General features: G+C 39.1%; 5 protein-coding genes and 1 long non-coding RNA gene across 15 annotated transcripts; 5 read left to right on the forward strand and 1 right to left on the reverse strand.

The window, feature by feature from the left end:
• The first annotated feature begins 1296 nt into the window (after nt 1–1296).
• LOC106387406 (SMR domain-containing protein At5g58720-like) lies at nt 1297–4792 on the forward strand. 6 transcript variants are annotated; one of them, XM_048750491.1, is made up of 12 exons: nt 1297–2329; nt 2444–2469; nt 2585–2671; nt 2754–2827; nt 3103–3134; nt 3168–3404; nt 3659–3735; nt 3819–3875; nt 3962–4029; nt 4126–4232; nt 4315–4385; nt 4523–4792. In XM_048750491.1, the coding sequence occupies exons 1-12, from the start codon at nt 1708–1710 to the stop codon at nt 4646–4648; spliced, it is 1584 nt and encodes a 527-aa protein (XP_048606448.1). In that variant the 5' UTR covers nt 1297–1707; the 3' UTR covers nt 4649–4792. The 6 variants fall into 6 exon arrangements, with proteins under 6 accessions (XP_048606448.1, XP_048606449.1, XP_048606452.1 ...); XM_048750492.1 differs by having other exon boundaries at nt 3103–3126; nt 3160–3404; XM_048750495.1 differs by having other exon boundaries at nt 2757–2827.
• Nucleotides 4793–4907: 115 nt separating this feature from the next.
• Nucleotides 4908–8212, reverse strand: LOC106387420. 3 transcript variants are annotated; one of them, XR_002657573.2, is made up of 4 exons: nt 5772–8209; nt 5390–5573; nt 5229–5304; nt 4908–5133 (listed from the first exon to the last, which is right to left on the reverse strand). It is a non-coding gene; the product is annotated as an uncharacterized LOC106387420 (long non-coding RNA). The 3 variants fall into 3 exon arrangements; XR_007320530.1 differs by having other exon boundaries at nt 4908–5304; nt 5390–5565; nt 5772–8212; XR_007320529.1 differs by having other exon boundaries at nt 4908–5304; nt 5772–8210.
• A 110-nt stretch (nt 8213–8322) lies between these two features.
• On the forward strand, nt 8323–11560 carry LOC106387397 (phosphoinositide phospholipase C 4). Its single transcript, XM_013827248.3, has 9 exons — nt 8323–8683; nt 9172–9365; nt 9448–9583; nt 9661–9900; nt 9979–10217; nt 10308–10425; nt 10654–10806; nt 10887–10973; nt 11054–11560. The coding sequence occupies exons 1-9, from the start codon at nt 8360–8362 to the stop codon at nt 11345–11347; spliced, it is 1785 nt and encodes a 594-aa protein (XP_013682702.1). The 5' UTR covers nt 8323–8359; the 3' UTR covers nt 11348–11560.
• A 1227-nt stretch (nt 11561–12787) lies between these two features.
• Nucleotides 12788–15584, forward strand: LOC106388084 (U-box domain-containing protein 4-like). Its single transcript, XM_048750505.1, has 2 exons — nt 12788–15104; nt 15197–15584. Exon 1 carries the CDS (start codon nt 13092–13094, stop codon nt 14151–14153), a length of 1062 nt encoding a protein of 353 aa, XP_048606462.1. The 5' UTR covers nt 12788–13091; the 3' UTR covers nt 14154–15104; nt 15197–15584.
• Nucleotides 14983–25265, forward strand: LOC106387427 (phosphoinositide phospholipase C 1). 3 transcript variants are annotated; one of them, XM_048750474.1, is made up of 12 exons: nt 14983–15104; nt 15197–15250; nt 20111–20118; nt 20262–20382; nt 21632–21948; nt 22021–22217; nt 22290–22425; nt 22497–22673; nt 22910–23236; nt 23314–23469; nt 23574–23660; nt 23786–25265. In XM_048750474.1, the coding sequence occupies exons 4-12, from the start codon at nt 20307–20309 to the stop codon at nt 24083–24085; spliced, it is 1773 nt and encodes a 590-aa protein (XP_048606431.1). In that variant the 5' UTR covers nt 14983–15104; nt 15197–15250; nt 20111–20118; nt 20262–20306; the 3' UTR covers nt 24086–25265. The 3 variants fall into 3 exon arrangements, with proteins under 3 accessions (XP_048606431.1, XP_048606436.1, XP_048606440.1); XM_048750479.1 differs by having other exon boundaries at nt 21684–21948; XM_048750483.1 differs by lacking the exon at nt 14983–15104 and having other exon boundaries at nt 21681–21948.
• LOC125589075 (peptidyl-prolyl cis-trans isomerase-like 1) lies at nt 14997–16039 on the forward strand. The gene is made up of 3 exons (XM_048761292.1): nt 14997–15104; nt 15197–15282; nt 15745–16039. Exons 1-3 carry the CDS (start codon nt 14997–14999, stop codon nt 16037–16039), a joined length of 489 nt encoding a protein of 162 aa, XP_048617249.1.
• Nucleotides 25266–25525: the final 260 nt, after the last annotated feature.

Genomic DNA, 25525 nt, shown 5'->3' on the forward strand with positions numbered 1-25525 from the left:
TATTTTACAAATTCTAACAATGCATATGATACGTTTTTATTGAATTTTCACAAATGTAAAATATCCCGCGCTTTAATTATCAGATAATTTGGGTTGCTTGGATAAAAATATAGGATAATATTCTCTGTTCGGTTTCTACTCTTCAGTTCCAGAGAAATATGATATGTTTGGTTATTTATGAAATTCAGTTTAATTTTTTTTTAGTTTGGTAAAGTTCGGTTCACCTGGGTAAATGTGTCCAGGCCTATACATTATTTTATATAAAAATCTATTCAAAGGAATTTATATAATTTTTAAAATAATCTTGCGTTTTCCAAGCGCGGGTCAGAAGCTAGTTTAACTTTAATTCATGAGTCATTTTTGCAAAATTATCTTTAAATAAAACGAAAGAAAGTTGAATTAAATCTCTTATATATTAATTGAGAAACATTACAACATTGTTTTGTAGTCACGTGTCACAGTGAGGATAAAACTAAGAATTTTTACAGAAATATGTTGGTTCATCTTAATTTATATTATATTTTTTATTAAACTAACTATTAAATTGATAAATAGTGTACAAAAGAATATTCTCGCACTTTCCTTAAATAAAAGCTACAAAATTACCTAATATGATTAACATATATATGACAATTAATGATTATGAATAATAAATATTTGATAACATTTTTTGTATCTTAGCTCTTTTTTATTTAGTTTTATATGATTAAAAAATATCAAACAATCACATTAACCATATAATAATAAAAATTAAAAAAAAAATATATGTTATATTTTGAATTTTTATACCGACTATAAATTACTACAAAAATTAAATATCCCACACTAAAATTGTAATCAATGGTTTAACTTTCTGGTAATAACAAGATACAAATGATCATAAGTCATATGAATATGAAGTCTCATTCATACGATTAAACTATATAGCATAGAAAAATATTTAAATATGATAATTTCCAAATTTGTATTGAAAAAGTATTGAAGCGTTATTATTTTAATTTTGAAATTTGCAATCAAAAAATCGTAGATTAGAAATTTATTGATTAAAATATACTATATACCTATGTCTATGTCATTGAAATTTAGTTATATACCATATAAAATAAACAAAATGATTTTTTTGATTTATTTCTCCAAAAAATATCGTAAATAAACAAGATGTATTATTTTGATATATTTCCTTACTCTAATTAAATGAATACAAATAAATAATAATATATAAAGGAATGATTTTTATATAACATTTATCTGTGCAATTGCGTGGGTCTTAAGATAGTTGGTGTATAAAACATAAACTTTTGTGTTTTTGTATTTTTCCGTTTTTGATTGGTCAAAACTTTTTTCAATAAAGCAGCAGAAAAAAAAATCAAACTTTCGGAAAAGTCAATTGGTTCACGACTAAACCGGGAAAAGAAAACCGGTTAGCATGTACACAATCATTAATTAAACCGGTCAACGTGTCAGCTACTCGCCCGTGAAAGGCAAGCGTGGTCACACAAAAGCGCGTGGTAGTAGATATGGCGATTCCAATTCCCAATCAAATCGGGAAGACGAAGAAGAAGTTCCTCTGATTTTGGCATACGAATCGTGATTCTCGGCTCCATTCATCTCTCTCTCTCTCTCCGACGCTTCTCGTCGGAAACTAGGGATTCACTTTATTCTCCAGATCGATTTCGCGGACGGCGTTGATTCGATTTGCGTGCGACAATGAAGCACAAGAGCCAGCAGCAGAAGAGGAAGAAGAAGAGGTCTTCCGCCGCACCTTCCGGCGGTGGAGCGGCGGCGGCGGCGTCGGACGGGAACAAAAAAGACGTGGAGAGAGAATCAGAAAAAGTCGAAAAGCAAAATATCGAATCGTTGATGGAAGCCTTCTGCTCCGTTTCGGTGGAGGAAGCGACGGCTGCTTATAGAGAAGCGGGCGGAGATCTGAACAGAGCGGCGGACGTTTTGTCGAATCTGGTGGATGATGATCCGTCCACGATCTCGGTCGCGAGCGGGTCCTCGGGTCAGGAGACCGGGTCGACGTCCGAGTACGGGGCTGGGTCAAGCTCGAGCTGCGGGGAGGATTTGACGAGAGAGAGGTGGTTTAAGGGAGGGAAGCAGAATAGAGTTGTTGCTGCTACGGGGATGGTGTCTTCTGTGATTGCAAAGGATTACTTGAAGCCTAACCCTGTGAGGAAGAAAGAGTTTCCTTTGGCTGAAAGGTCGTCTTATGAGGTTTGTGGGAATGGGAAGAAAGCTGGGGATAGAGAGAAAGCTGAACAGTTTCTGAGTTCAATGCTTGGTGATGATTGTGAGCTTAGCATGGCTGTTGTTAGAGATGTCCTCTGTGAGTATTTATATCTTTATCTTTGTCCAACAGTGCTATGATATGGAAATAGCTGAGAAATTGTTTATGAAGAGAGACAAAATTGACATGAAAGTCTCCTTTTTTTTATTGCAGGTCAATGTGGCTACGATGTTGACATGGTAAGTCTCCTTTCAGGTCTTTAAACTTACATGGGGCAGTATTGGACATGCCCCTGATATATGCTGATATTGGCCTGACGGTTTAGTTTAAAGCTTAATATTCTTTTCTTCTTAGGCCTTGAATGTCTTGCTTGACATGTCTTCTTCATCAACTGATGGTTCTCTAAGTGGTAGATGTTCCGGCATAGGACTCAGCGATAGTGTAAGTGATTGTGATTTATTCAGATCTGTTTATTATATATGTCTACACGATAGAATAAAGTGCAATCTTCTGATATATTTAGCAGCCGGCCGAGTCATCATTTGATATTGATACTTCCGAAAGTGAACCAAGTTTCTGGGGAGGCTATAATCCAAGGTTTATTGCTTCTCACTAGTTTTGGAGTTTATTCACACATTGTTACAGCATAACTAGTTCCTCGCAATTTTTCTTTTGTCATCCTATATTTTGTCTTTTCATCTTCTACAAAAGCACAAGAGAGGAACTATTTCACGGTGGAGGGCTCAGTTCATGAAACATACCATGTTTAAAATTAATTCTGAGACAGCTAAAATATTCAATATAATTGCTTTTGTTCAACATTTTTGGAAGAAGTGGTAACTTAGAATATGGCTTGTTTTTGCTCATGGTAGGGATTATTCGAAAGCTCTCATGAGTTCTGCAGATCCTTTTGCAACTAGCCAAGGAAGTTCTGCAGATCCTTTTGCAACTAGCCAAGGAAGTTCTGCAGATCCTTTTGCAACTAGCTACGGAAGTTCTGATTCTGAGCCTTGTGATCCTCAAAAGGTGCTAGAGTCTCTGTTCAACATTCCCCGGAGTCCTAAACACGAACCAAAGGCGATGAATTGGAGAAATGTCGCAAAGAAAATGCAATCACTTGGTGGCATTGATGGTTCTTCTTCTAGTGGAGAAGGGTATCAGCCTAATACGTTAGGTATCTTACTATGGTTTCTTGATTTTTGTATCCTGCGTATTTGGCTGCAAATCACAGGCTGATTTTGCTATGAGTTTGCAGGCTCCGAGATTCTGGTGTATGTTGTTTTACCCGATGAAACACTTAGCTATTTTGCTATGGTGTCATTGGGAAAAACATCTGAGGTCTTGACTTGTTTGTGTCGCTCGCAACTCTAGAATTAATCTTTCTTACTAGCAAATTGTTGTACCAATGAACTCCTACATGTATTGCAGTGAAGGATGATGGATATCATGAACTTAGAAAAGGTGCAAATGACCAGTGGAATGTGACGAAGTCCTACTATCAAAAAGTTAGTTTTACTTGTTTCCATATCTCTAGCAATGGTGGACTCCTTAACAAAACACCATCTAATGAATTTGTAACTTGTCGAAGGCTGCAGAAGCATATTCGAAAGGAGGGAGGGCCCATGCGGCTTACCTTTCTGAGAAGGTGCACCTCATGGTTTATTATGTTTCGTACTAGTAGGGAAACGTTTTTTGGAAGTGAGATATAAACTTGTGTCCTTATTCTTATAGGGGAGAACAGCATCTAAACTAGCTCAACGGGCAGATGAGAGGGCAAGCAAAGATATATTCGTTGCCAGGTTAGCTGTTTGAAGGCATTATAGGAGTAATGCTGATACGCTTTCACCTTTCATCTTGTTGTGGACTAAGCCATCGTTGCATCTATATAAATGCAGAAACAAGGGCATAGAGAATGTGATAACCATTGATCTGCATGGTCAGCACGTTAAACAAGCAATGAAGCTATTGAAGATGCATCTCTTACTCGGATCATATGTCCCTTGTAAGTGTACTGGGTAAAATAAAATACAAGTTATAAAACCTGAGATATTCCTTTCCCTTCTAACAATTGTGAAATGAACCAGCCATCCAGACACTACGAGTGATCACAGGATGTGGGTCTCATGGGTTTGGGAAGTCAAAAGTGAAACAATCGGTAAGTTTATTCAACACCCTGTCACATTTGAACTAAATGGTATGCAAACTCTAAAATGATATCAGACCCGATTGATTGTGTACACAAAACCAAGAATCTAGTATTGCAGTTACAGTATAGTGATTATTGATGATCAGGTGACAAACCTGCTAGAAAGGGAAGGAGTTAGGTATTGTGAAGAGAACAAAGGGACATTGCTGATCAAGCTTGAGGGATGTAGTAGAGAGTTCAGTTTCTTAGACACAGAGAGTGACTCTGAGTAAGTTAAAACTAAAATTAAACTCAATGTTTTAGCTTTAGATCACAAAACTATGTCTCTCTGTCTATATCCCATGCTAGCTCTGTGTGTTAAGTAAATGTTGACCAAAACCTCGCTTGATCCTTCTATTTTCAAGTTATTTAAGATTTATGAGACACTTTGGCTAACAGAGACAGTATGTATGAAGGACACAACTTCTGACATTTGTGCATCTGACTGACAAAGATCTCTGGGTTTAATGTTGATTGAGTTATAAGCAAACAGGAGAAATAAAAACCAGATTGGTAGAATCATTAATAAGTGGCTAATATAGGTGTTTAAACACAAAAGTCATCAAGCACTAAAGGTCGCATGATCGATGGAGAATGCTCCACGAGTTGAGTTACAGAGAAAGCTCACTACTTTACTCTTAGGAGTTCCACTCTGATTCCCATCGGCTTCCATTTTTTGTACACCACATCCATTTCCGGACACTACATGCCGTCCAACCTGTATAAAGTCCCAAGCTCTCTAATCAAAAGGAGGAAACATACTTGTGTGTTAATGTTGTGAGGAAACATACTAGCCGCTGATTCTGTACTCACCAGCTTGTTGTTAATGTTGTGATGAAAAACTGTGAACCGTTGGTGTCTTGGCCGGCGTTTGCCGTTGACAGAAACCCTGTGTAAAAGGAAAACAAATTGATCAGGTTATTCAAAACCTCACTTAGGCAAAGAGTACAGAATACAGAGGAGGAAGGCCTCACCTGGACCAGTATGCTTGCGTTTAATGTTCTCATCAGCAAAGGTCTCACCATAAATAGATTCTCCTCCCATTCCATATTGCCATGGGTGAAATCACATCCCTGGAGCATTAAGCTTGGGATGATCCTATGGAAGGAGCTCCCCTTGTAATGTAGAGCCTTACCTTTCTTTCCTATACCTTTCGCCCTTGAAAATAAATGAGAATACGGTTTATCTAAGATCTAGAAATCAATACAAACACTATCAGGCGTTTCATACTATTTACATCATTCCAATTCCCAAGCATCTAGTCTAAAGAACTCAACAGAAATATATTTACTGCAATCGATCAATTAGCATGAGAAGAAAAAAAGGCTCAGATAGACGTACAGACACAAAGTGTACCTGAATAGAGCTTAGGGTTCTCAGAAGAAGAAGACTCCATATAAGCAGCGGCACTGAGCTAGCCACCTTGCACCATGCAAAGTGTTTCACTCCAGGGTACCGCATCTCTAATTCCACCTGCGCATAACAAGAACACGTCAGTATCCAATCGTATTTCGTCACCTGGCTTGTCGGTGTACAAGTGTACAGTACTTGATCCTTGACCTTGATATCATAGTTTGGGCCTTAGGACTATCTACAAAAGTAATGGGCTTTCTAATTATTATACGGCCTATTAATCGATTACTCAACTCACCTGGCTTGTCAGTTGCCGACTTCTCGCTATAAACTTTTGTACGTGGTACTTTTTTTGGTAAAATTGTACGTGGTACTTTTTTTTTTTTTTTTTTTGGCTCAACTTCAACTTATCATTAACCAAAAGGTAGTACATGAATTGTAACCACAAGGATTTCAACCACACTTACAAACAAAGTGATCTAGTATCACCTAGGAACACATAGATGGATCCTAAGCTACCCAATCATTTACTTTGTTGTAATTCTACCCGGTGAATGCAAACTCTCCCCACGACTCGGGAAAAGTTGCCTCTTAAACCACACCTAAATTTGACCACACTAAGTGAAAGCGTTAAGACACAACTAACTGAACCAAATCAAGATTATACGTTTAAAGCTCCAGCTTTAGTCACCAACATGTACGAGTTCAGCTCTTGGACTAAAACATCTTCACCATACGGTGCAAGTCTAGCCATGGTTGTCGTTGTCGTGCTCAAACGCCTCACTTCATACAGCCTGAAAGACGGAAACACGTCCGTACTGATAAAGGCGGGCTCGGCGGCAAGCAACGTAGCTGGAACAGCAATCAGGGCTTCCAATGCCGTGGGCTCTACCACTGTAGATGCTGGAGAGCCATCTTCAGTGCTGGGAAGTAGAGCATCACCACGTACCTGCAACAGAGATCATCCCAACGGTTGACAAGTCCGGCGGAATGAGGCCTCTGCGACGCGCCGTACTCCGAGAACCAGAGGTCAAGAGCATTTTCCACCGCCAAGTCACCGCTCCTCCGTTTGGGACACCGTCTCACCAGAGGGTAGAGACCAAGCCGGAGAAGGGTTCCCACTGAGCAACGCGCCGCCGCCGTGAAAGGATCGCCGGAGATCTACAAAACGAGAAAATCAGATCTGGCATCACACTTCACCCTAAAAGCCGACCTTTTCCGCCACCACTAGATCCTAGACTCGCCGCTCCTCCAAACTGCCGGTAGAACTCACCTTCGCCTTGAAGGTTTCCGGTGAAAACACCAAACAGTTCAGTAACAGCTTGCATATCGAAAAGGATGAAGGAGGTGAGGAGAAAGGCAAAGAGAAAAACAGGAAGGGAGGAGAGGGGTGGCTCCGGCACCGGTGAGAGCCGGCCCGGAGAACGGAGGTCAAAACGCTTGTGGAGGTTTTTAGAGAGAGAGATGGAGGTGAGAGAGAAAGGTAATTGTACGTGGTACTTTGAACATCATAATGTTTCTTTTTTATCAGTTGTCCACAAAAAAAATGTTTGTTTTCATTTTTGCACTGTTAAATATTTAAAACTATAATTCTTCTTTTCTTTGTATATATTTCGTTGAAGAATAATTATACTAACATTCTAAAAACAAAATTGTCACGAAATTTTTTGAGTTGGCATGAGAAGGCCCGGTCGAATAATAATGCTTGTTTTTACACATACAGTCTTTTCTTTATCTTTAGTCAAACCTCAAAACAAACACATAAGCATGTCACATTACTCCTGTCCAGCTAACATTATTCTGGTTTCCAAGTGGTATTAATAAACGTAAAATGTCAATCTCATTTAGCTAAGCACGTTTATATTCACATTAAATATTTGATATATAAATATACTTGAATATTGTCAACTTTATCTGGCACAATCTTCCCGTATATTTTCTGTAGTAAGATCATAATACAAGATCTTTTATAAAAATTCCAACTGATAAAAGTCTGATAGCATATGTTATTTTACATGCCTATTATTAACAAATCGAGATAAAACCTTATACTTTTTTCTTTGGTGCCTAAAAGTAGAGTGGATATGAAAACAAAACAGAAGAAAACAAAAACACTTTAGATCTGTCTCTCCCCCACCACCAGTAAGTATAGCCACTACCTTATTTTTTGTTGTTGCCTTGTTGTTTCAACATATCTGAAATCTGTTTTTTCACACTTGACAGAATCTGAAACCAAACAAAAGTAATCTTCTTTAATTTCTTCTTCTTTATGTGTTTATATCGGGGAATTAACACCTGGCGATGATTTACACTTTTACTCCTCTAAATTACTCATTTTTTTAACTTTAGGATAGAAAAATAATTAACGAGGATTATAAAATTATTACAAACAAAACTAGATTCACTACATAGTTTTTGTTTTCTTGTGTTCAGATGCGAGCGTGTTGAGGTTTGACGAAGAAATATTCCGAAATATTTTCAATGAATTAAAAAAGAAAACATTAAATGCAAGGAATGATCTGCCTATTTAAGTAGAACCAGTAAAGGCATAACCTTTCCACTTTCTCCGATACAAAAAAACAACAATCTTCATGGGTAGTTACAAAATGTGTCTCGTCTTCACGAGGAAGTTCAGAGTCACCGAGCCAGATCCTGTCGATGACGTCAGACACGTCTTCCAGAAATACGCGGAAGGCGAGGCTCACATGACGCCGGAGCAGCTCCAGAAACTCATGGCGGATGAAACAGGAACAGGAGGAGGAGGAGGATCGAGTCTCGAGGAAGCGGAGAGGATCGTTGACGAGGTGCTTCGACGTAAGCACCACATTGCAAAGTTCACCAGACGTAACCTCACCATCGAGGATTTCAACTATCTCCTCTTCTCCACTGAACTCAATCCTCCCATCGGCGACAAGGTTAGAAGCTTTGTTTCTCAAGTCAACTCATGTTTTTTTATTCCTGAGAAAATGGGCAGAAAGTCTTGATTTTTTCGATTGAATTTGCGTTTGTTTCTTTTACCAGATTGTCAAAGAAAGCTTATTACAAGATTCAGGAACATCTGTTTGTTTTTGATTCACATTTCTACATTTAGAAACTTTCTATTCTAGGAGCTGTTTACTTCTGAAGATCTGTTATTCTCAATGTTTGAAATAGCTAGGCGGCTCTAGTTAGGTGTTTTATATATCGATTTTTCAAGCCATGTTTAGAGCATCTCCATCTCCACTCCATAATTTACTCTAAAAATGGAGTAGGAAATGGAGTAGGGATGGAGACGGTATTGGGTGTGAATTACCGACTAGGCGCGGATGCCTAAAAGGATTTTTAGAATTATTCTTTAGTGATATTTGATATTGTGGTTTAAGTATAATCAACTATTAGGTGTTTTTTTTTAACTTTCTTTCAGGTCCATCAGAACATGGATGCACCTTTGTCTCATTACTTTATATTCACAGGCCACAACTCCTACTTAACCGGAAACCAGCTCAGTAGCAACTGCAGTGATCTTCCCATTGCAGATGCATTGAGACGAGGTGTGAGGGTGGTTGAGCTGGATCTATGGCCACGTGGTAATGATGATGTCTGTGTTAATCATGGAAGGTATAACTTTCACTTTAGTCAATAATATGGATGTGTTTTCTTCCTTGGACCTTATTGATCATGTTGAGATAAAAAAATGTAGGACCTTGACCAAACCAGTGAAACTAGGGAAATGTTTGGAATCTATTAAAGCTAATGCATTTGCTACTTCAAAGTATCCTGTCATTATTACTCTTGAAGATCATCTCACTCCTAAGCTTCAATCTAAAGTAGCCAAGGTAGAATTTCATTCTTCTCTTCCTATATAGTTCTTAATGATAACATCTGTGTATATGAATTTTCAAATTGTTTGCAGATGATAACTCAAACATTTGGAGATTTGTTGTATTACCATGACTCTGAAAGTAGCAAAGAGTTTCCATCACCAGAAGAGTTGAAGGGAAAGATTCTAATATCAACAAAACCACCAAAGGAGTACTTAGAAGCTAACGATGCCAAGGAGAAAGATAATGGAGAGAAAGGCAAAGATTCAGATGAGGATGTATGGGGCAAGGAGCCAGAAGAACTTATTTCTACTCGATCTGAACTCGAGAAGGTTTGTAACTTTCTCACTACCACCAAACACCATACTCTTAGCATTCAAATGCTTAGGTTCGACTCTAAATGGTTTCAGGTCGCAACTAATATAAGTTATATCAGTCAAGATGATGAGGATAGAGGTTCTCGTGATTTTGATGTGTCATGCCCACTACAAGCACCAGAATACAAACGCCTTATTGCCATCCATGCCGGGAAGCCAAAGGGCGGTTTAAGGATGGCTTTGAAGGTTGATCCAAACAAAATCAGGAGGCTAAGCTTGAGTGAGCAATTACTTGAGAAAGCTGTTGCATCATATGGTGCTGATGTAATAAGGTATATAAATATATAATTGTATTAACTAGTGTTTGTTTGTTTGTAGCATATGAAGTTAATGTAATAATAGAAATGTCACAATATGAGCAGATTCACACAGAAGAATTTTCTGAGGATATACCCAAAAGGCACAAGGTTTAACTCTTCAAACTATAAACCACAGGTTGGTTGGATGAGTGGAGCTCAAATGATTGCTTTCAACATGCAGGTTTGTCTCAATATCTTCATTTTCTTGTATCTGTCATATTCAAGGCCGGTCCTGAGCATATGCTGGTGAAGCATTGGCCTATAGCCCCCAAAAATTTTACATATAAACGGACCTTTAAATTTGTTTTTGTTTTTTTTTTTAAATGACTCTTACTAAATTGTTTGTAGCACCAAAATCGTATGTGTTTCTTTTGACCATTGTGAAGCTAAATAATACTTGTGAATGCAGGGGTATGGAAGAGCATTGTGGCTGATGCAAGGAATGTTTCGAGCGAATGGAGGTTGCGGTTATGTCAAGAAACCAGATTTTCTAATGAATGTAGGTCCTAATGGACAAGTTTTTGATCCCAACGAGAACTCTTCTCCAAAGAAAACTTTAAAGGTTGGTTAGTGGTTTACTGTTGGTTCTTTCTCCTATGCCCTCCTCCGTACTATCATGTGCTTAGCATCTAACAATGGCAGGTGAAAGTCCTTATGGGAGATGGATGGCACCTTGACTTTAAAAAAACTCACTTTGATCTCTACTCTCCTCCAGACTTCTACGTTAGAGTATGTCTACTTCAATCTTGGTTTCTCCTCTTTTATCTTTATTCTTGAATTCGAATTTGAATCTTTTGATGAATATACAGGTGGGTATTGCTGGAGCGCCTGCTGATGAGACGATGGAGAAAACAGAAGTAAAGTATGATACGTGGACACCCATTTGGAACCAGGAGTTCACATTCAAGCTAACTGTTCCTGAACTTGCACTGCTCCGTGTTGAAGTGCATGAGTATGATGCAAATGAAAAAGACGATTTTGGAGGTCAGACTTGTTTACCAGTGTCCGAGTTAAGACAAGGCATACGAGCTGTTCCACTCTTCAACCGAAAGGGAGTGAAATACAGCTGCACACGGCTTCTTATGCGCTTCGACTTTGTCTGAAGACGACCATTTTTGGTTCTTGTATCCTTCTAGATTCGTGTATCTTCTCTTGTTTATTTGATATGTTCTGAGAAATATATAGATCTTTTTGCATTCTTTTAAATATCTTACCAGTTTCTTGGGATATGAAGTGTTAAACCAATAAGAACCAAAGACTAATAACTTCTTGTGAGTTTATATCACATTAATAAGCATCTCTCATCTTAGATCTTAGCATACAATCGTATAATAAAAGTATGGAAGCAAAGGTGATACCAATAGTTATAATAAAACTTCATATCCCAAGAAACTCTACCTCTAAGATGAGAGATGAGAGATGCTTATTAATGTGATATAAATTAACTCACAAGATGAGAGATGGGGTTGTGTGAAGATCTGCGTCAGATGTATCAGGAATGGCATCATCAGATGTTTCAACTGCGCGACAGACGATGAGAAGGTACTTAGGAGTTTTATTTTGCTCAGTGTCTATTGTTAATTTTATCTCTTTGCTTGTAATGACTTGTGTAGACTCAGAGGAAGAACCAAGCTAAAAATGAAGAGAATGGATTTTTGATCAAGAATCCAGCAACTAGAGTCGCCTGATATTTGATTCCTTCTGGAAAACCTTTAAATGGATTGAAGAAAGCACTTAGGGTCGATGATGGTGGAGTTAGATGGAGCACAAGTTCAAGAAAGCCATTGAAATGTATGGAACCTTAAGTCATACATGCAAATTCAAAAGAGACTATTGGTTTTGAGCTCGTTCTATACTTGAGTAATCGTAATATCCAAAAGGCCACTTGAGTAACCTCCTCCAACTACATGCCACTCAGCGGTTGGATGCACGGGAAAAGGATGGGACTCTGGTTTCAACATTTTGTATGATTGCAAAGGCGATAGACTCGTTGCGGTTACACTTCTCATGCGGTTTCAGTTTGCTTAAAAAAGAGAGTTTCTTTTTTTTTCTTATTGTCATCCTTGACAGAGTTGGAGCAGAGAAGCTTTCACTGTTGATAAAAAAAATCAATTCTCAGTAATAACTTGTGGATGAAGCAACACGATATCCGTACATATAAGAAGACAAAACAGGTTAAATAGCTATAGTTGGATAATGCTTTCTTAAATACGGAGTAGCATGCAGTTGATATATGAGCTTTTATTAGTTATGTTGAATTTTGCATATTTTGACTGCCTAATAAAAGACTTCTGCGATGTTTCCATGTTATTATAACAGAAAAATGAAAATGTAAATGTCAACGCAAACAAACATTCATACGTTTGATGTGGGGTAACTTGACTAATCTATATAATAAAAAGAGATTTTACTCGATGCATGCATGCATGGATGATTAATAATATGTTGTCATGATAATGAAGTTGGAAAAATGTAATACGCAAGAGATGAAACCTACAGTGGTTCTGCTAATTACACTTTAATCAGTATACTAATCTTTAGAATCCATCAAAAGAGCTTAATATTAGAGGCTGATGAAACCTTCTAGTAAAAGAAATGGTCAAACTTGGTTTAATAATAAAAAAAGTTGGTTTGATTTGGTCTTCTTCTGACAACCGAGTTATAATTTTAAAGTCCAAATAATCTGACTTTATACTAAATACGATAATCTTATTGGTGGGATTTAGTTTACTTAATTGAATTAAATCTCTTAACAAACAAATATTCTCCACACTGTAAAACACAACCCTGTTTGATGCTGTGAGAGAATCAAACACTTCAGCCAAATCAAAATTCGATCACACGGCGATGGAGAATCGTACCGGTTTAACCTACATGAACCGGAAATCAAGCGGTTTAACCGTAACCGACGATTCCTCTTCCGCCTTCAGCGACTGTAACAGCGACAGATCCGGCGAGTTTCCACCCTCTTCCTCCGAGAACCGCCGTCTCTTCCTCTCCCGCGCAGCTGAGAATCCCGACGATTTGATCCGTTACCTCGTATCGCATCTCGACTCTTCCTCCTCCTCCGTCGACGAGCAGAAGCAAGCCGCCATGGAGATCAGGCTCTTAACCAAAGACAAACCGGAGAACCGGATCAAACTCGCTAGAGCCGGCGCGATCAAACCGTTGATCTCTCTCGTCTCTTCCTCCGACGCTCAGCTTCAGGAGCACGGCGTCACCGCCGTGCTGAACCTCTCCCTATGCGACGAGAACAAGGAGCTGATCGCTTCCTCCGGCGCGATCAAACCGCTCGTCAGGGCGTTAAAATCGGGAACGCCGACGGCGAAAGAGAACGCCGCGTGCGCTCTCCTCCGCCTCTCGCAGATCGAAGACAACAAGATCGCGATCGGGAGATCCGGAGCGATTCCTCACTTGGTGAGCCTTCTTGAAACCGGAGGATTCAGAGGGAAGAAGGACGCGGCGACGGCTCTTTACTCGCTCTGCTCGGCGAAGGAGAACAAGACCAGGGCCGTGGAAACGGGCGTTATGAAGCCGCTCGTGGAGCTGATGGCGGATTTCGATTCGAACATGGTGGATAAAGCGGCGTACGTGATGAATCTGCTGATGTCGGCGGCGGAGGCGAAGCCGGCGGTGGTGGAGGAAGGAGGAGTTCCGGTGCTTGTGGAGATAGTGGAGGTGGGAACGCAGAGGCAGAAGGAGATGGGCGTGTCGATATTGCTGCAGCTTTGTGAGGAGAGTGTGGTGTATCGAACCATGGTGGCGCGAGAAGGTGCGATTGCTCCTGTGGTGGCATTGTCGCAGAGTAGTAAGAGTCGAGCTAAGCTAAAGGCGGAGGCGTTGATTGAGATTCTAAGACGACCCAGACAACAACAACAACAACAACAGTTAGATTGTAACAGAATCTAGAGAGTATGTGACTGATGAGTGATGATCATCTTTGTTATTGTTAAATCTAAATTTTGTGAATAGTGTGGGAGACTGAGCGGTGTGTATATAATACAGATGCTTGATTTGGGCTTTTATTAATAGGACTTTATAAACCCATCTAACGTGCCTATGGACGGGCTCAATTGATCATGTCCATTGTCTAACCCCTGATTATGTACGTAGGTATGGAGATCAACCATGTTCAGCTTTGTTAACTCAACTTTAGTACAAATAAATCCACGTGAATATAATAAAATACTGATTTACTAAGTTTAAACCGGTTAACATGTAATAACTTTGGACATGTCTATTATAAGACCACCTCCATCGGAGTATGTAAACATGGGTTCTAAAAAAAAAAAGCAAAAAAAATAAATGAAAAAAGGGAAAAGTAGACAGAACCGCTGTCTAAAAGAGGAGTTGTGGAGCTGTTAAAAACCCCAAACGTGGCAGTTTAGTATAGGTTAATCGTTTCAGGCAAAAGGGGAAAAAATTAAGGCGTCTCTCTCTTTCACGAGTCCAAAACTTCAATCCCTCTGGATTTTTTGTGTTGATTTTCTCAACAAAATTAATTAGGGCATGTCTCTCCTTTTTGGTTCGAGAAATCGTCTTGTTGATGTTGCTTGATGGGTGCTTCGTTCTCTTCCAAATCCGGCCATCATGAAATCACTGAGAAGGTTCGGATTATTTTTTTTTTGTATTGATTTGATGCTCGTGAATTGCATTCTGGTGATTATAATTGAAAATTTTGTTTTGTTGATGAGAATTTATATTAGATTTGACTCGAAAATTTTGTTTTGATGATGAGATTTGAGAGACTCCATGGACAGAGGAGACTGTGACAAACACTCACCGAAAACTTGCCGGAACTTCGTCGAGCTATCACGGAGAGGTTACTACGACAACGTTCTCTGTCACAGAATCATCAAGGTCTGTTCTTTATTTTCTAATCTGAATTTTTAGTTGTACTGAGATCACGGTGATGATGAAAGTTTGTTCCTTTGGTATTGATTTTGTCTCAGGATTTCATTGTGCAAGGTGGAGATCCTACTGGAACTGGAAGAGGTGGCCAATCCATTTTATCAGTCACTCAGCTTCAAGCCCATCAGTTAAGCCCAACTTGAAGTCCATAAGTCAGTCAGAGACAAAAGCTTCTCAACGGTCTTCTTCTTCAACCTGCAAACAAGACAAAATCAATTGTACACAGGCAGCTCAGCTAAAGCAAAAAGAAAAGCACAGCACAGCTGGCAAACCACAGCCTGTCTCTAACAAGAATTGATTTGAAGCACTCCAAGACAATGAAGACCAATGAAGAAAACCCTAGACTTTTCTATCTATAAATATGTTATCAAGTTGTAATAACAATCTAAGAAAGCAATAACAAAGAGCAAAAGACTCACCTTTCTTTCATATCTCTGTCTACTTTCATGGTATCAGAGCTCTTGGTAGCTCGATCATGGATTTAGAACCTTATCGCCCTCCCTCTCTCAACATAATCCACTGTGTGACTGTCAAAGCTCACAGAGGAGAATTTTTTCTTTTGGAAGCGTCAGTTCCAGTCCTTTCTCAGTGGACAGAGGCTCTATGGCTTTGTCACTGGTTCCGAGATTCAGCCCTCTGAGACTCTCATGGCTCCAACAATCTCTGACGTTTCTACCCCCATTCCAAACCCCGACCATCCGCTTTGGTTCCAAAAAGACCAAGTTGTCCAAGCGTGGCTTCTTGGTTCCCTCTCCGACTCCATTCAACACTTGGTTATGCACTGCTCAACAGCCAAGGAGATCTGGAGCACCATCGAAGAGCACTTCAACAAACCCACAAACTCCAGGTTGTTTGAGCTTCAACACAAGATGCAGACGGTCTAAAAGGCAAATAAAACCATGGCTCTCTATCTTCAGGAGGTCAAGACCATCAGTGATCAACTCTCTTCCATTGGCTCTCCGATGACAGAAGCGATGAAGATTTTTTCTGCTCTCCGAGGCCTTGGTCGTGACTATGAGCCTATCAAGACTTCGATTGAGGGGGCCATTGATACTCATCCTCCTCCAACGTTTGACTCTATTGTTCCTCGACTGGTGGCCTTTGATGATAGACTTCTAAGCTACACCACGAGCCAAGAGGTCTCATCTCACATGGCATTTGCGTCCATGCGTACAAACTACTCTCGTGGACGTGGATACAGAGGCCGTGGTGGTAGAGGTCGTGGTTACTCCACCAGAGGCAGAGGCTTTACTCAACAGATCTCCTCTTCTGATGGAGACACGCGTTAGTCATGTCAGATCTGCGGCAAGACAGGTCACTCTGCTCTCAAGTGCTACCACAGGTTCAACAACAGCTATCATGAGGAAGAACTGCCCCAGGCCCTGGCAGCAATGCGTATCACTGATGTGTCAGACGATGCTGGTTCTGAGTGGTACCCAGACTCCGGTGCTACCAGTCATGTTACCAACTCTACACGTCATCTGCAGCAGTCACAACCCTACCACGGAGGTGATACTGTGATGATTGGTGATGGCAGTTACTTACCTATCATGCACACGGGATCTACCGTTATTGGTTCCTCTTCAGGTAAACTTCCTCTCAATGATGTTGTTGTTTGCCCTCAGATTGCCAAATCCCTGCTATCTGTATCAAAAGTTACAGCTGATTATCCTTGTTCTGTGAAATTTGAAAATATTGGGGTTCGTGTTAAGGACAAGAACACAAAGACGGTACTTACCACGGGAAAAAAGCTTAATGGGTTGTATCGGTTGGAGACCAAGCAGTCAATAAAGGCTCTCTACTCCTCTAGACAACGTTCGGCTTCGGATGAAGTTTGGCATAGGAGATTGGGTCATCCTCACCAGCAGCTTCTCCAACATCTGTCAGCAAATAAGCGCATTTCAATAAGCTCCGTGACCAAGAAGATGTGTGCATCATGTCAGCTTGGGAAGAGTAGTAGATTACCTTTTCAGTCTTCTAGTTTTGTAGCAAAAAGGCCTTTGGAAAAGGTTCATCGTGATTTGTGGGGACCTGCACCAACTATGTCAGTTCAAGGCTTTAGATTCTATGTAATCTTTGTCGACCATTGGTCAAGATACTGTTGGATCTACCCTATGAAATACAAGTCAGAATTTTATTCGATCTTTTGCAAGTTCCAAGCTCTAGTTGAAAACCAACTGAGGTGTAGAATTGGTACCTTTCAGTGCGACGGTGGCGGTGAATTTATCAGTTCTACCTTTCTCGAACACTTGCAAAAAGATGGAATCAAGCAGCAGATGTCCTGTCCCTACACACCTGAGCAGAACGGCTTGGCTGAACGGAAGCATCGTCACATCACGGAGCTTGGTCTCTCTATGATGTTTGACAGTAAGACACCTTTGAAGTTTTGGGTTGAAGCCTTCTTCACTGCGGTCTTTCTCGCTAATCTTCTTCCTACATCAACCCTGCCAAATCATCAAACTCCTTATCAGAAATTATTTGGTAAACGTGCTGACTACACATTTCTTCGTACCTTTGGTTGTGCTTGCTATCCTTCTATGCGTGATTATGCTCACAACAAGTTCGATCCTCGGTCTCTGAAGTGTGTGTTTCTTGGCTACAATGATAGATACAAAGGGTATCGCTGTCTCTATCCCCCAACTGGACGTGTTTATATTACACGCAATGCGTTGTTTGATGAAAAAGAATTTCCTTTTGCCAATGTCTACAAGCAAAGCCATCCTTCAGTTCTAACTCCATTGCTCAAAGCTTGGCAAAAGAGCTTCATCCCTACTGCACCGTCTTCTCAAGCTCCTCAGCCTACACCAGTTGAGTCTGTGGTTCTTCAGTCTGATACATCTCTGTTTACGGCTGCAGACTTTCCTCCATTGGTCGCAGCTGCAGCGCCTGTTCCATTAGAATCAGCTTCACCAAGTCCTACTCCTTCCTCAGCTTCTGCTCCTTCACCTCAAGAGATACCTGTTCCACATCAAGGACACTCAATGATCACTAGAGCAAAAGCTGGCATTGTCAAACCAAACCCACGATATGTGTTGCTCATGCAGAAAGTGGTTATCCCTGAACCACGTTCTATTGCTGCAGCACTTAATCATCCTGGTTGGCACAATGCAATGCAAGAAGAGTATGATACCTGTGAAGAGACGAACACGTTCACTCTTGTGCCTCGCACTCCTGATATGCATGTTCTTGGCTCAGGATGGGTTCATCGTGTGAAGCTTAATGCTGATGGCACTTTGAACAAGCTCAAGTCTCGCGTGGTGGCAAGAGGTAACGAGCAGGAAGAAGGTGTTGATTACTTAGAGACCTACAGTCCAGTTGTTATAATGGCATCAGTAAGGACTATTCTACACATGGCTACGGTGCTGAATTGGGAAATTAAACAAATGGATGTTAAGAATGCGTTCTTACATGGAGATCTCCATGAGAAAGTTTTCATGAGGCAGCCTTCCGGGTTCGTTGATAAGCAGAAACCTGATCATGTATGGAGTCTCAACAAGGCTATCTACGGATTGAAACAGGCTCCCCGAGCCTGGTTCGACAAGTTCAGCACCTTCCTTATCGATTTTGGATTCCGCTGCTCCAAGTCTGATCCCTCCCTGTTTGTCTACACCACAGAAAAAGACATCATCATCTTAATGTTGTATGTAGATGACATGGTGGTGACAGGGAATAGTTCTGAAGTACTCTCGAAGCTACTTCAACAACTTAACAAGGAGTTTCGTATGAAGGACCTGGGAATGATTCACTATTTTCTCGGCATTCAGGTTCAGAGTCATGATAAAGGCTTGTTCCTATGTCAACAGAAGTATGCTGAGGACTTACTTGCTGTTGCTTCGATGTCTGATTGCTCTTCCATGCCAACTCCTCTTCCCCTGCAGCTCAACAAGGTACAGGATCAAGGTGTGCCGTTCTCTAATCCTACCTACTTCAGGAGTCTCACAGGGAAGTTACAGTATCTTACCTTGATGCGACCAGACATTCAATTCGCTGTCAACTATGTATGTCAGAAGATGCATGCTCCGACAGTATCTGATTTCACTCTCCTGAAAAGAATACTCAGATATGTCAAAGGCACACTGACGATGGGAATTTCACTTCACAAGGATACTGATTTCACTCTCACCGCTTATAGCGACAGTGACTGGGCAGGATGCAACATCACTCGTCGATCCACTGGTGGGTTCAGCACATTTCTCGGTAAAAATCTAATCTCCTGGTCCTCTCGCAAACAACCTACGGTATCTAAGAGTTCAACTGAAGCAGAGTATCGCACCTTATCAGAAACAGCTTCAGAGATTACCTGGTTATGCTCGATCTTCCGTGAGTTGGGAATTCCGCTTCTTACAACTCCTCTGCTGCTGTGTGATAATCTGCCAGCAGTCTTGCTCTCTGCGAATCCTTCATTTCACTCACGCACCAAGCACTTTGCTCTTGACTATCACTATGTCAGAGAACGAGTTGCCTTGGGAGCCTTGGAGGTGAAACACATTCCGAATCATCAACAGATTGCTGACATCTTCACCAAATCACTACCGCTTGAAGCTTTCTCGACTCCTCGTGGCAAACTCGGTGTCGACTCGATCGCCACACCTAGTTTGAGGGGGCCTATCAGTCACTCAGCTTCAAGCCCATCAGTTAAGCCCAATTTGAAGCCCATAAGTCAGTCAGAGACAAAAGCTTCTCAACGGTCTTCTTCTTCAACCTGCAAACAAGACAAAATCAATTGTACACAGGCATCTCAGCTAAAGCAAAAGGAAAAGCACAGCACAGCTGGCAAACCACAGCCTGTCTCTAACAAGAATCGATTTGAAGCACTCCAAGACAATGAAGACCAATGAAGAAAACCCTAGACTTTTCTATCTATAAATATGTTATCAAGTTGTAATAACAATCTAAGAAAGCAATAACAAAGAGCAAAAGACTCACCTTTCTTTCATATCTCTGTCTACTTTCACATTTATGGGTATATTCTCTCTTTGGATCTTAATGCTTAATGCTTTTTCTTTTTCTGTCTCTTTATAACGTATGCCATGTATAATATGCAAGTTAGTTTGTTTCTCTTTATTATGTATGTCGAGTTTACAATATTGTGTGTATTGTGTGCAGGTGAAGCTAGCTGAAGTAATTGGAAGTTTCACAACACCAAGAAGAATGGCTTTGTTCTGGTCTGACAAAAATGACCTGTTGATCGAGGCTACTACTCAGATCAGAACGTTGCTTTGTGGTGGTAAGAGTCATCCCGTTTAATTTAGTTATGCTAGACTGCAATGTGATCGCTCTTTCTAATGATATACATGTTCTGTTCTTCTTTTTATGGTAGACTGCAATGTGATCGCTCTTTCTAGCTGCATCATGTTGTAACTTAAATATATCATCTCATTTAAATATGTAATTATAGATTAAAATTATGCCATGATTATATTTGATATCTTTTTTAAAAGTAAAAATAATTTTATGTATTAAAAAAAATTAAGAACCTCAATGGGGTTCTCCCATTGGACCATCACAAAATTAATTATATTTGCAAAGATTCTTAGCTTCATAAAGTACATATTTAACAATTAAACTAATGGTTAGAACCCATCAAGTGTTCTAACCAATGGACATCTTTTAGGAAGCAGTACTAGGAGATTAGGATAATATCCAATCCTTTTAACTGGCAATATACATAACTACTCTTAATTGTATGACTTGATAATCTCCTCCAAACTCAGAGTCATCTTTTAAAATTTCTTATTTCAAGAGAGAATTTTTATTATTTCCTTTTTTAACAACTTTAAAGCTTTATAATTTAGGTATGATAGCAATAACTTAAAAGCTTTATAGTTTAGGTATAATGAGCAAAGATATATGGATTCATATCCAACTATTCTGATTACAATAGGCCTAATAAACGAAAAAGTATTGCTGAGAAGATAAAATAAAGGCGTAAACGTAGCTAGCTATACACGTGACGTGTGATTGAAAGCATTGAAGGAAGAAATGATGCCACCGTCGCACCGCTTCATGCGCCGCTAGAGATAATCAAGCCATGAAATCCGGGAACAACCGCCGCAAAAATGTCTTATTATGTAAATCATTCCTGTTTTATTTTAAGTCTTCCATCTTTCTATATATGGTGACGACTGACGAGCATAACACCAGTTTCTCAACCATTGGCTCTACACTCTTACCGTAATTTTAAAAAACTTTTGGTCAACGGTCTGTTTTATGTAAACGGCTGAGTTTTGCTTTAAATACTAACTTCATTTCGGACAGCCGACACATAATCATCTCTTATTAAGTTTTGTAGTACTATATTTTAATAGTATAGAATTATATATTATGATGACTAGTTCTTTTCTCAGACCAGTAGTAATTCTTTGAGGAACACATGTGTTTTACAAACACATAAAGTCTCTACCTTACTTTTTCCTTCTTGGAACATCATCTCTCTCTCTCTGTGTTTATTTTCTATCTGGTTAGACTTCCACAAGAAAACAAAAGAATGAAGGAATCATTCAAAGTGTGTTTCTGTTGTGTAAGAAGCTTCAAAGTGAAAACAAGCGAGCCACCTCAGGAAATCAAGACACTCTTCGAGGATTACTCCGGAGACGGCAGGATGTCTGTAGATGAGATGCTCAGGTTCGTCATCCAAGTTCAAGGAGAAAAACACGCTGATTCAAACTACGTGAAGGATATTTTCCACAGGCTCAAACATCACGGCGTTTTCCACCCTCGTGGGATCCATCTTGAAGGATTCTACCGTTATCTCCTAAGCGATTTCAACTCTCCGTTGCCTCCTTCAGGCGAGGTAAGGTTCAAAAGATAAGATCTGTTTGGTTTGAGAGAGGTTTTGGTTTACTTGTGTGTCTATGGTTTTTAGGTTTGGCAAGATATGAATCAGCCTTTGTCTCATTACTTCTTGTACACGGGACATAACTCTTACTTGACTGGGAATCAACTCAACAGTAGAAGCAGCACAGGACCGATTGTGAAAGCACTTAGAAGTGGAGTTCGTGTCATCGAGCTTGATTTATGGCCTAACTCTTCTGGAACCGAAGCGGAAGTTCGTCATGGCGGGTCTGAATCTTACCATCAATCAAAACCCTTCTTGAATAAATAGTTCTTGATTTTTTTTTTGGTTGATCTCAGGACGTTAACAAGTACAGAAGATCTGCAGAAATGTCTTAACGCTGTAAAGGAGAACGCCTTTGCGGTATCTGAGTATCCTGTTGTACTTACCTTAGAAGATCATTTGCCTCCAGATCTTCAGAAGAAAGTCGCTAAGGTAAGATTCTGATAAATCATGCAATTTTGTGTTAGAACGTTGAGCTTTGTTGATGGTGGAAATGTTTGTAGATGGTGAGTAAGACTTTTGGAGGAACATTGTTTCGATGTACGGATGAATATAAAGAGCGTTTTCCTTCACCAGAAGCACTCAAGAACAAGATCTTGATCTCAACAAAGCCACCAAAAGAGTATCTTCAGACCCAAGTCTCTCAAAGTGCAACAACAGATGAATCCGTAAAAGCTAAAGTAAGAACTTTGGGCATAGCCTGGTGAAACATTCGTCTTGACCTCCAAATTTTAAAAATATATTATACATAGGTTGCATGGTCCCCAAATTGTCGAAAAAGTATTTTTATTAAAATTAACGTAAAAATGTTATGGTTCTTCTAAATCTCATATCCGGTCCATAACAAAATAGAGCTAAAGTAACCATTAGTATTTTATTAAATGAGTTTCTTAGGTTTCTTTTTGTGTTGTGACAGAAAGTTGCAGATGCAGAAGAACTGATTCAAGAAGAAGATGAGGAGACTGTAGCGATAGAATACAGAGACTTGATCTCAATTCACGCTGGGAACCGCAAAGGAGGGTTAAAGAACTGCTTGAACGGGGATCCTAACCGAGTCATACGGTTAAGCATGAGCGAGCAGTGGCTAGAAACTCTGGCTAAAAACCGTGGATCCGATTTAGTGAAGTTCACGCAAAGGAATATTCTAAGGATATTTCCCAAGACTACACGTTTTGACTCATCAAACTATGATCCACTCGTTGGATGGATTCATGGTGCCCAAATGGTTGCCTTCAATATGCAAGTAAGATGACTAGATGTCCAATAGAAAGGAAAGATTAGTATAAATGGTTATTATACTTGGTGTTTGTGTAAATGCAGAGTCATGGGAGGTTCTTGTGGATGATGCAAGGAATGTTTAAAGCCAATGGTGGTTGTGGCTATGTTAAAAAGCCTGATGTTTTGCTCTCCAATGGTCTTGGAGGTGAAAGTTTTGACCCTTCCAGTAAAAGTCTCCAGATCAAGACAGTACTTAAGGTTTTGTCTTTCTCTCTGTTTCTGATCTGTCTCCTTTTCATATCTTCCTTGGTCTACAAGAAAGCATCTTAGCTTTGTGTAATGTGAATGTGATGTATGATTAGGTAAAGATCTACAATGGAGAAGGATGGAATCTGGATTTTCCTCAAGATTATTTTGATAGATACTCTCCTCCTGATTTCTACGCAAAGGCAAGTGTTCACTCATAAGAAGCATGCAGCTAATAAAATAACTAAAGAAGTTCAGTTTTTAAGAGCCCTAACAGGTTTCTTGTCTTTCAAGTCACCCGTCTTACGTGCTCATGGTTTTGTTTCAGATCGGAATCGCAGGGATACCTTTAGACACAACGAGTTACAGAACAGAAACAGACACAGACGAATGGTTTCCAGTTTGGGACAAAGAGTTCGAGTTCCCATTGCGTGTTCCCGAGTTAGCGCTTTTGTATATCACAGTCAAAGACTACGACAGTAACACTCAGAACGATTTTGCCGGACAGACATGTCTTCCGTTGTCGGAGATCAGGCCCGGAATTCGTGCCGTCCGGCTCCATGATCGTGCCGGAGAGGTCTTGAAGCACGCGAGACTGCTCGTGCGGTTTGTCTTGGAGCCTCGTTAGACGTTTTGTTGATGTTACGTCAATAAATGAAGTGTCCTACTAAGCCACAGGATAAGTAGAAATGAAAAAAAAAAACAATTGATTAAAGATCAGTAAATTTGTAAAATGTGTGATTATTGTTTTAAAAATCTGTTCAAGTTGATAATAAAATTTGTTTTAAGCAGTCGATGTGGTCCACTAACCACTAATACCAATTGATTTCATTGTGGCAACTCACTAAAGCAAAGTTGTATTATGACAATAATATTGAAGATTCATAGTAAAGCAGATTGCTTAATTATGACAACTATCACTAAGTCCTAAAGCAATTGCTTTTGTTATGTTATAAAACAATTTTTAAAAGACTAGTTTAAAAATTACATTTTTCCCAATAGAAAAACCAGTAGGTTCATCGTTGAATGGTTGTAAAATGTAAAGTGACACAAAGAATTACTAATAAATTCTCTAAATTCATCATGCCAGCTCAAAATTATTTGAGACTATCAAAAAGAATATTCGGCTTTTTGTATGTTAGCTTTTCTTTTGTTTTGAGTCTTTTTTTCCTTTCTATGTTTTATTGACGATATATTCATGTGGATATTTCCTGCAGGTCTGGCTCGGATGCCTAAATCGAACTAAAACAAAAACGATTCATTTTATATTTTAATCAAAAATCGATATATAAATCAAACCCAATCCAAATAGAAACAAAAACTGACCATGCCAAAAAAAAACTAAGCAGAACAAATCCCAAAAATGCATCTAAAAATAATGATATCTCAATTTCTATAAATGAATGTTTTTAAATTCGATCCGAACATTGGATCAGATTATTTTATGGATCACCGGATCGCTAGGTAGATCATAATTGAACCACAAAGCAATATACTTTATGGGTCATTAGTTATTTGATCGATGTAGTTAAATTGCGGATCAATAAATTATAATATATAGTTATATACTCCCTCTGTTTTTAATTATAAGTAATTTTACTTAAAAGCACAAATATTTAGAAAGTTGTTATCTAAAAAAATATATCATTTAATCAATTAATTCAACCAATTATAAAAAGCTTAATATTATTTTATTGGTCACACAATATCCAATAAATGAAAAAGGTGCATTGAAATATGTAAACTACTTATATTGTGAAACAAACTCTTTTTGCTAAAACTACCTACATTTAAAAATAGAGGGAGTATAATATTATTAACCATTAAAATATAAATAATATCAAAAGTTCATGTTTTATTTATAAATTATAAATAAACTTTTCAAAATTTTATTTTAATTAGTTTTAATTTTTACTCGCCAATGAAAAATAAATTATTTGATTATTTTTAATATCAAAATAGAACTTTAGCTAAAAATTAAGACAATAAATAAGTAAATAGTGATTATTTTAAATCTTACTTAAACAAAATATATAAATTAATAACAGATTATCCATATAATTATATC

This window comes from Brassica napus, chromosome A2, assembly GCF_020379485.1.
Source record: "Brassica napus cultivar Da-Ae chromosome A2, Da-Ae, whole genome shotgun sequence".
Lineage (NCBI taxonomy): Eukaryota > Viridiplantae > Streptophyta > Magnoliopsida > Brassicales > Brassicaceae > Brassica > Brassica napus.

What these genes read in the sequence shown, in the direction of transcription:
- LOC106387427 (XM_048750474.1), top strand. Translation starts at nt 20,307, where the DNA reads ATGGCTTTGTTCTGGTCTGACAAAAATGACCTGTTGATCGAGGCTACT. An exon ending in ATGAATCCGTAAAAGCTAAA is followed by an intron (nt 22,674 to 22,909) that starts GTAAGAACTTTG and finishes GTGTTGTGACAG; the next exon opens with AAAGTTGCAGATGCAGAAGA. An exon ending in TGGTTGCCTTCAATATGCAA is followed by an intron (nt 23,237 to 23,313) that starts GTAAGATGACTA and finishes GTGTAAATGCAG; the next exon opens with AGTCATGGGAGGTTCTTGTG.
- LOC106387406 (XM_013827260.3), top strand. Translation starts at nt 1,708, where the DNA reads ATGAAGCACAAGAGCCAGCAGCAGAAGAGGAAGAAGAAGAGGTCTTCC. An exon ending in CGAAGTCCTACTATCAAAAA is followed by an intron (nt 3,736 to 3,818) that starts GTTAGTTTTACT and finishes AACTTGTCGAAG; the next exon opens with GCTGCAGAAGCATATTCGAA. An exon ending in ACTCGGATCATATGTCCCTT is followed by an intron (nt 4,233 to 4,314) that starts GTAAGTGTACTG and finishes GAAATGAACCAG; the next exon opens with CCATCCAGACACTACGAGTG.
- LOC106388084 (XM_048750505.1), top strand. Translation starts at nt 13,092, where the DNA reads ATGGAGAATCGTACCGGTTTAACCTACATGAACCGGAAATCAAGCGGT.
- LOC125589075 (XM_048761292.1), top strand. Translation starts at nt 14,997, where the DNA reads ATGGACAGAGGAGACTGTGACAAACACTCACCGAAAACTTGCCGGAAC. An exon ending in TCTGTCACAGAATCATCAAG is followed by an intron (nt 15,105 to 15,196) that starts GTCTGTTCTTTA and finishes ATTTTGTCTCAG; the next exon opens with GATTTCATTGTGCAAGGTGG. An exon ending in ACTCAGCTTCAAGCCCATCA is followed by an intron (nt 15,283 to 15,744) that starts GTTAAGCCCAAC and finishes GTCCTTTCTCAG; the next exon opens with TGGACAGAGGCTCTATGGCT.
- LOC106387397 (XM_013827248.3), top strand. Translation starts at nt 8,360, where the DNA reads ATGGGTAGTTACAAAATGTGTCTCGTCTTCACGAGGAAGTTCAGAGTC. An exon ending in TATGGTGCTGATGTAATAAG is followed by an intron (nt 10,218 to 10,307) that starts GTATATAAATAT and finishes CAATATGAGCAG; the next exon opens with ATTCACACAGAAGAATTTTC. An exon ending in TGATTGCTTTCAACATGCAG is followed by an intron (nt 10,426 to 10,653) that starts GTTTGTCTCAAT and finishes TTGTGAATGCAG; the next exon opens with GGGTATGGAAGAGCATTGTG.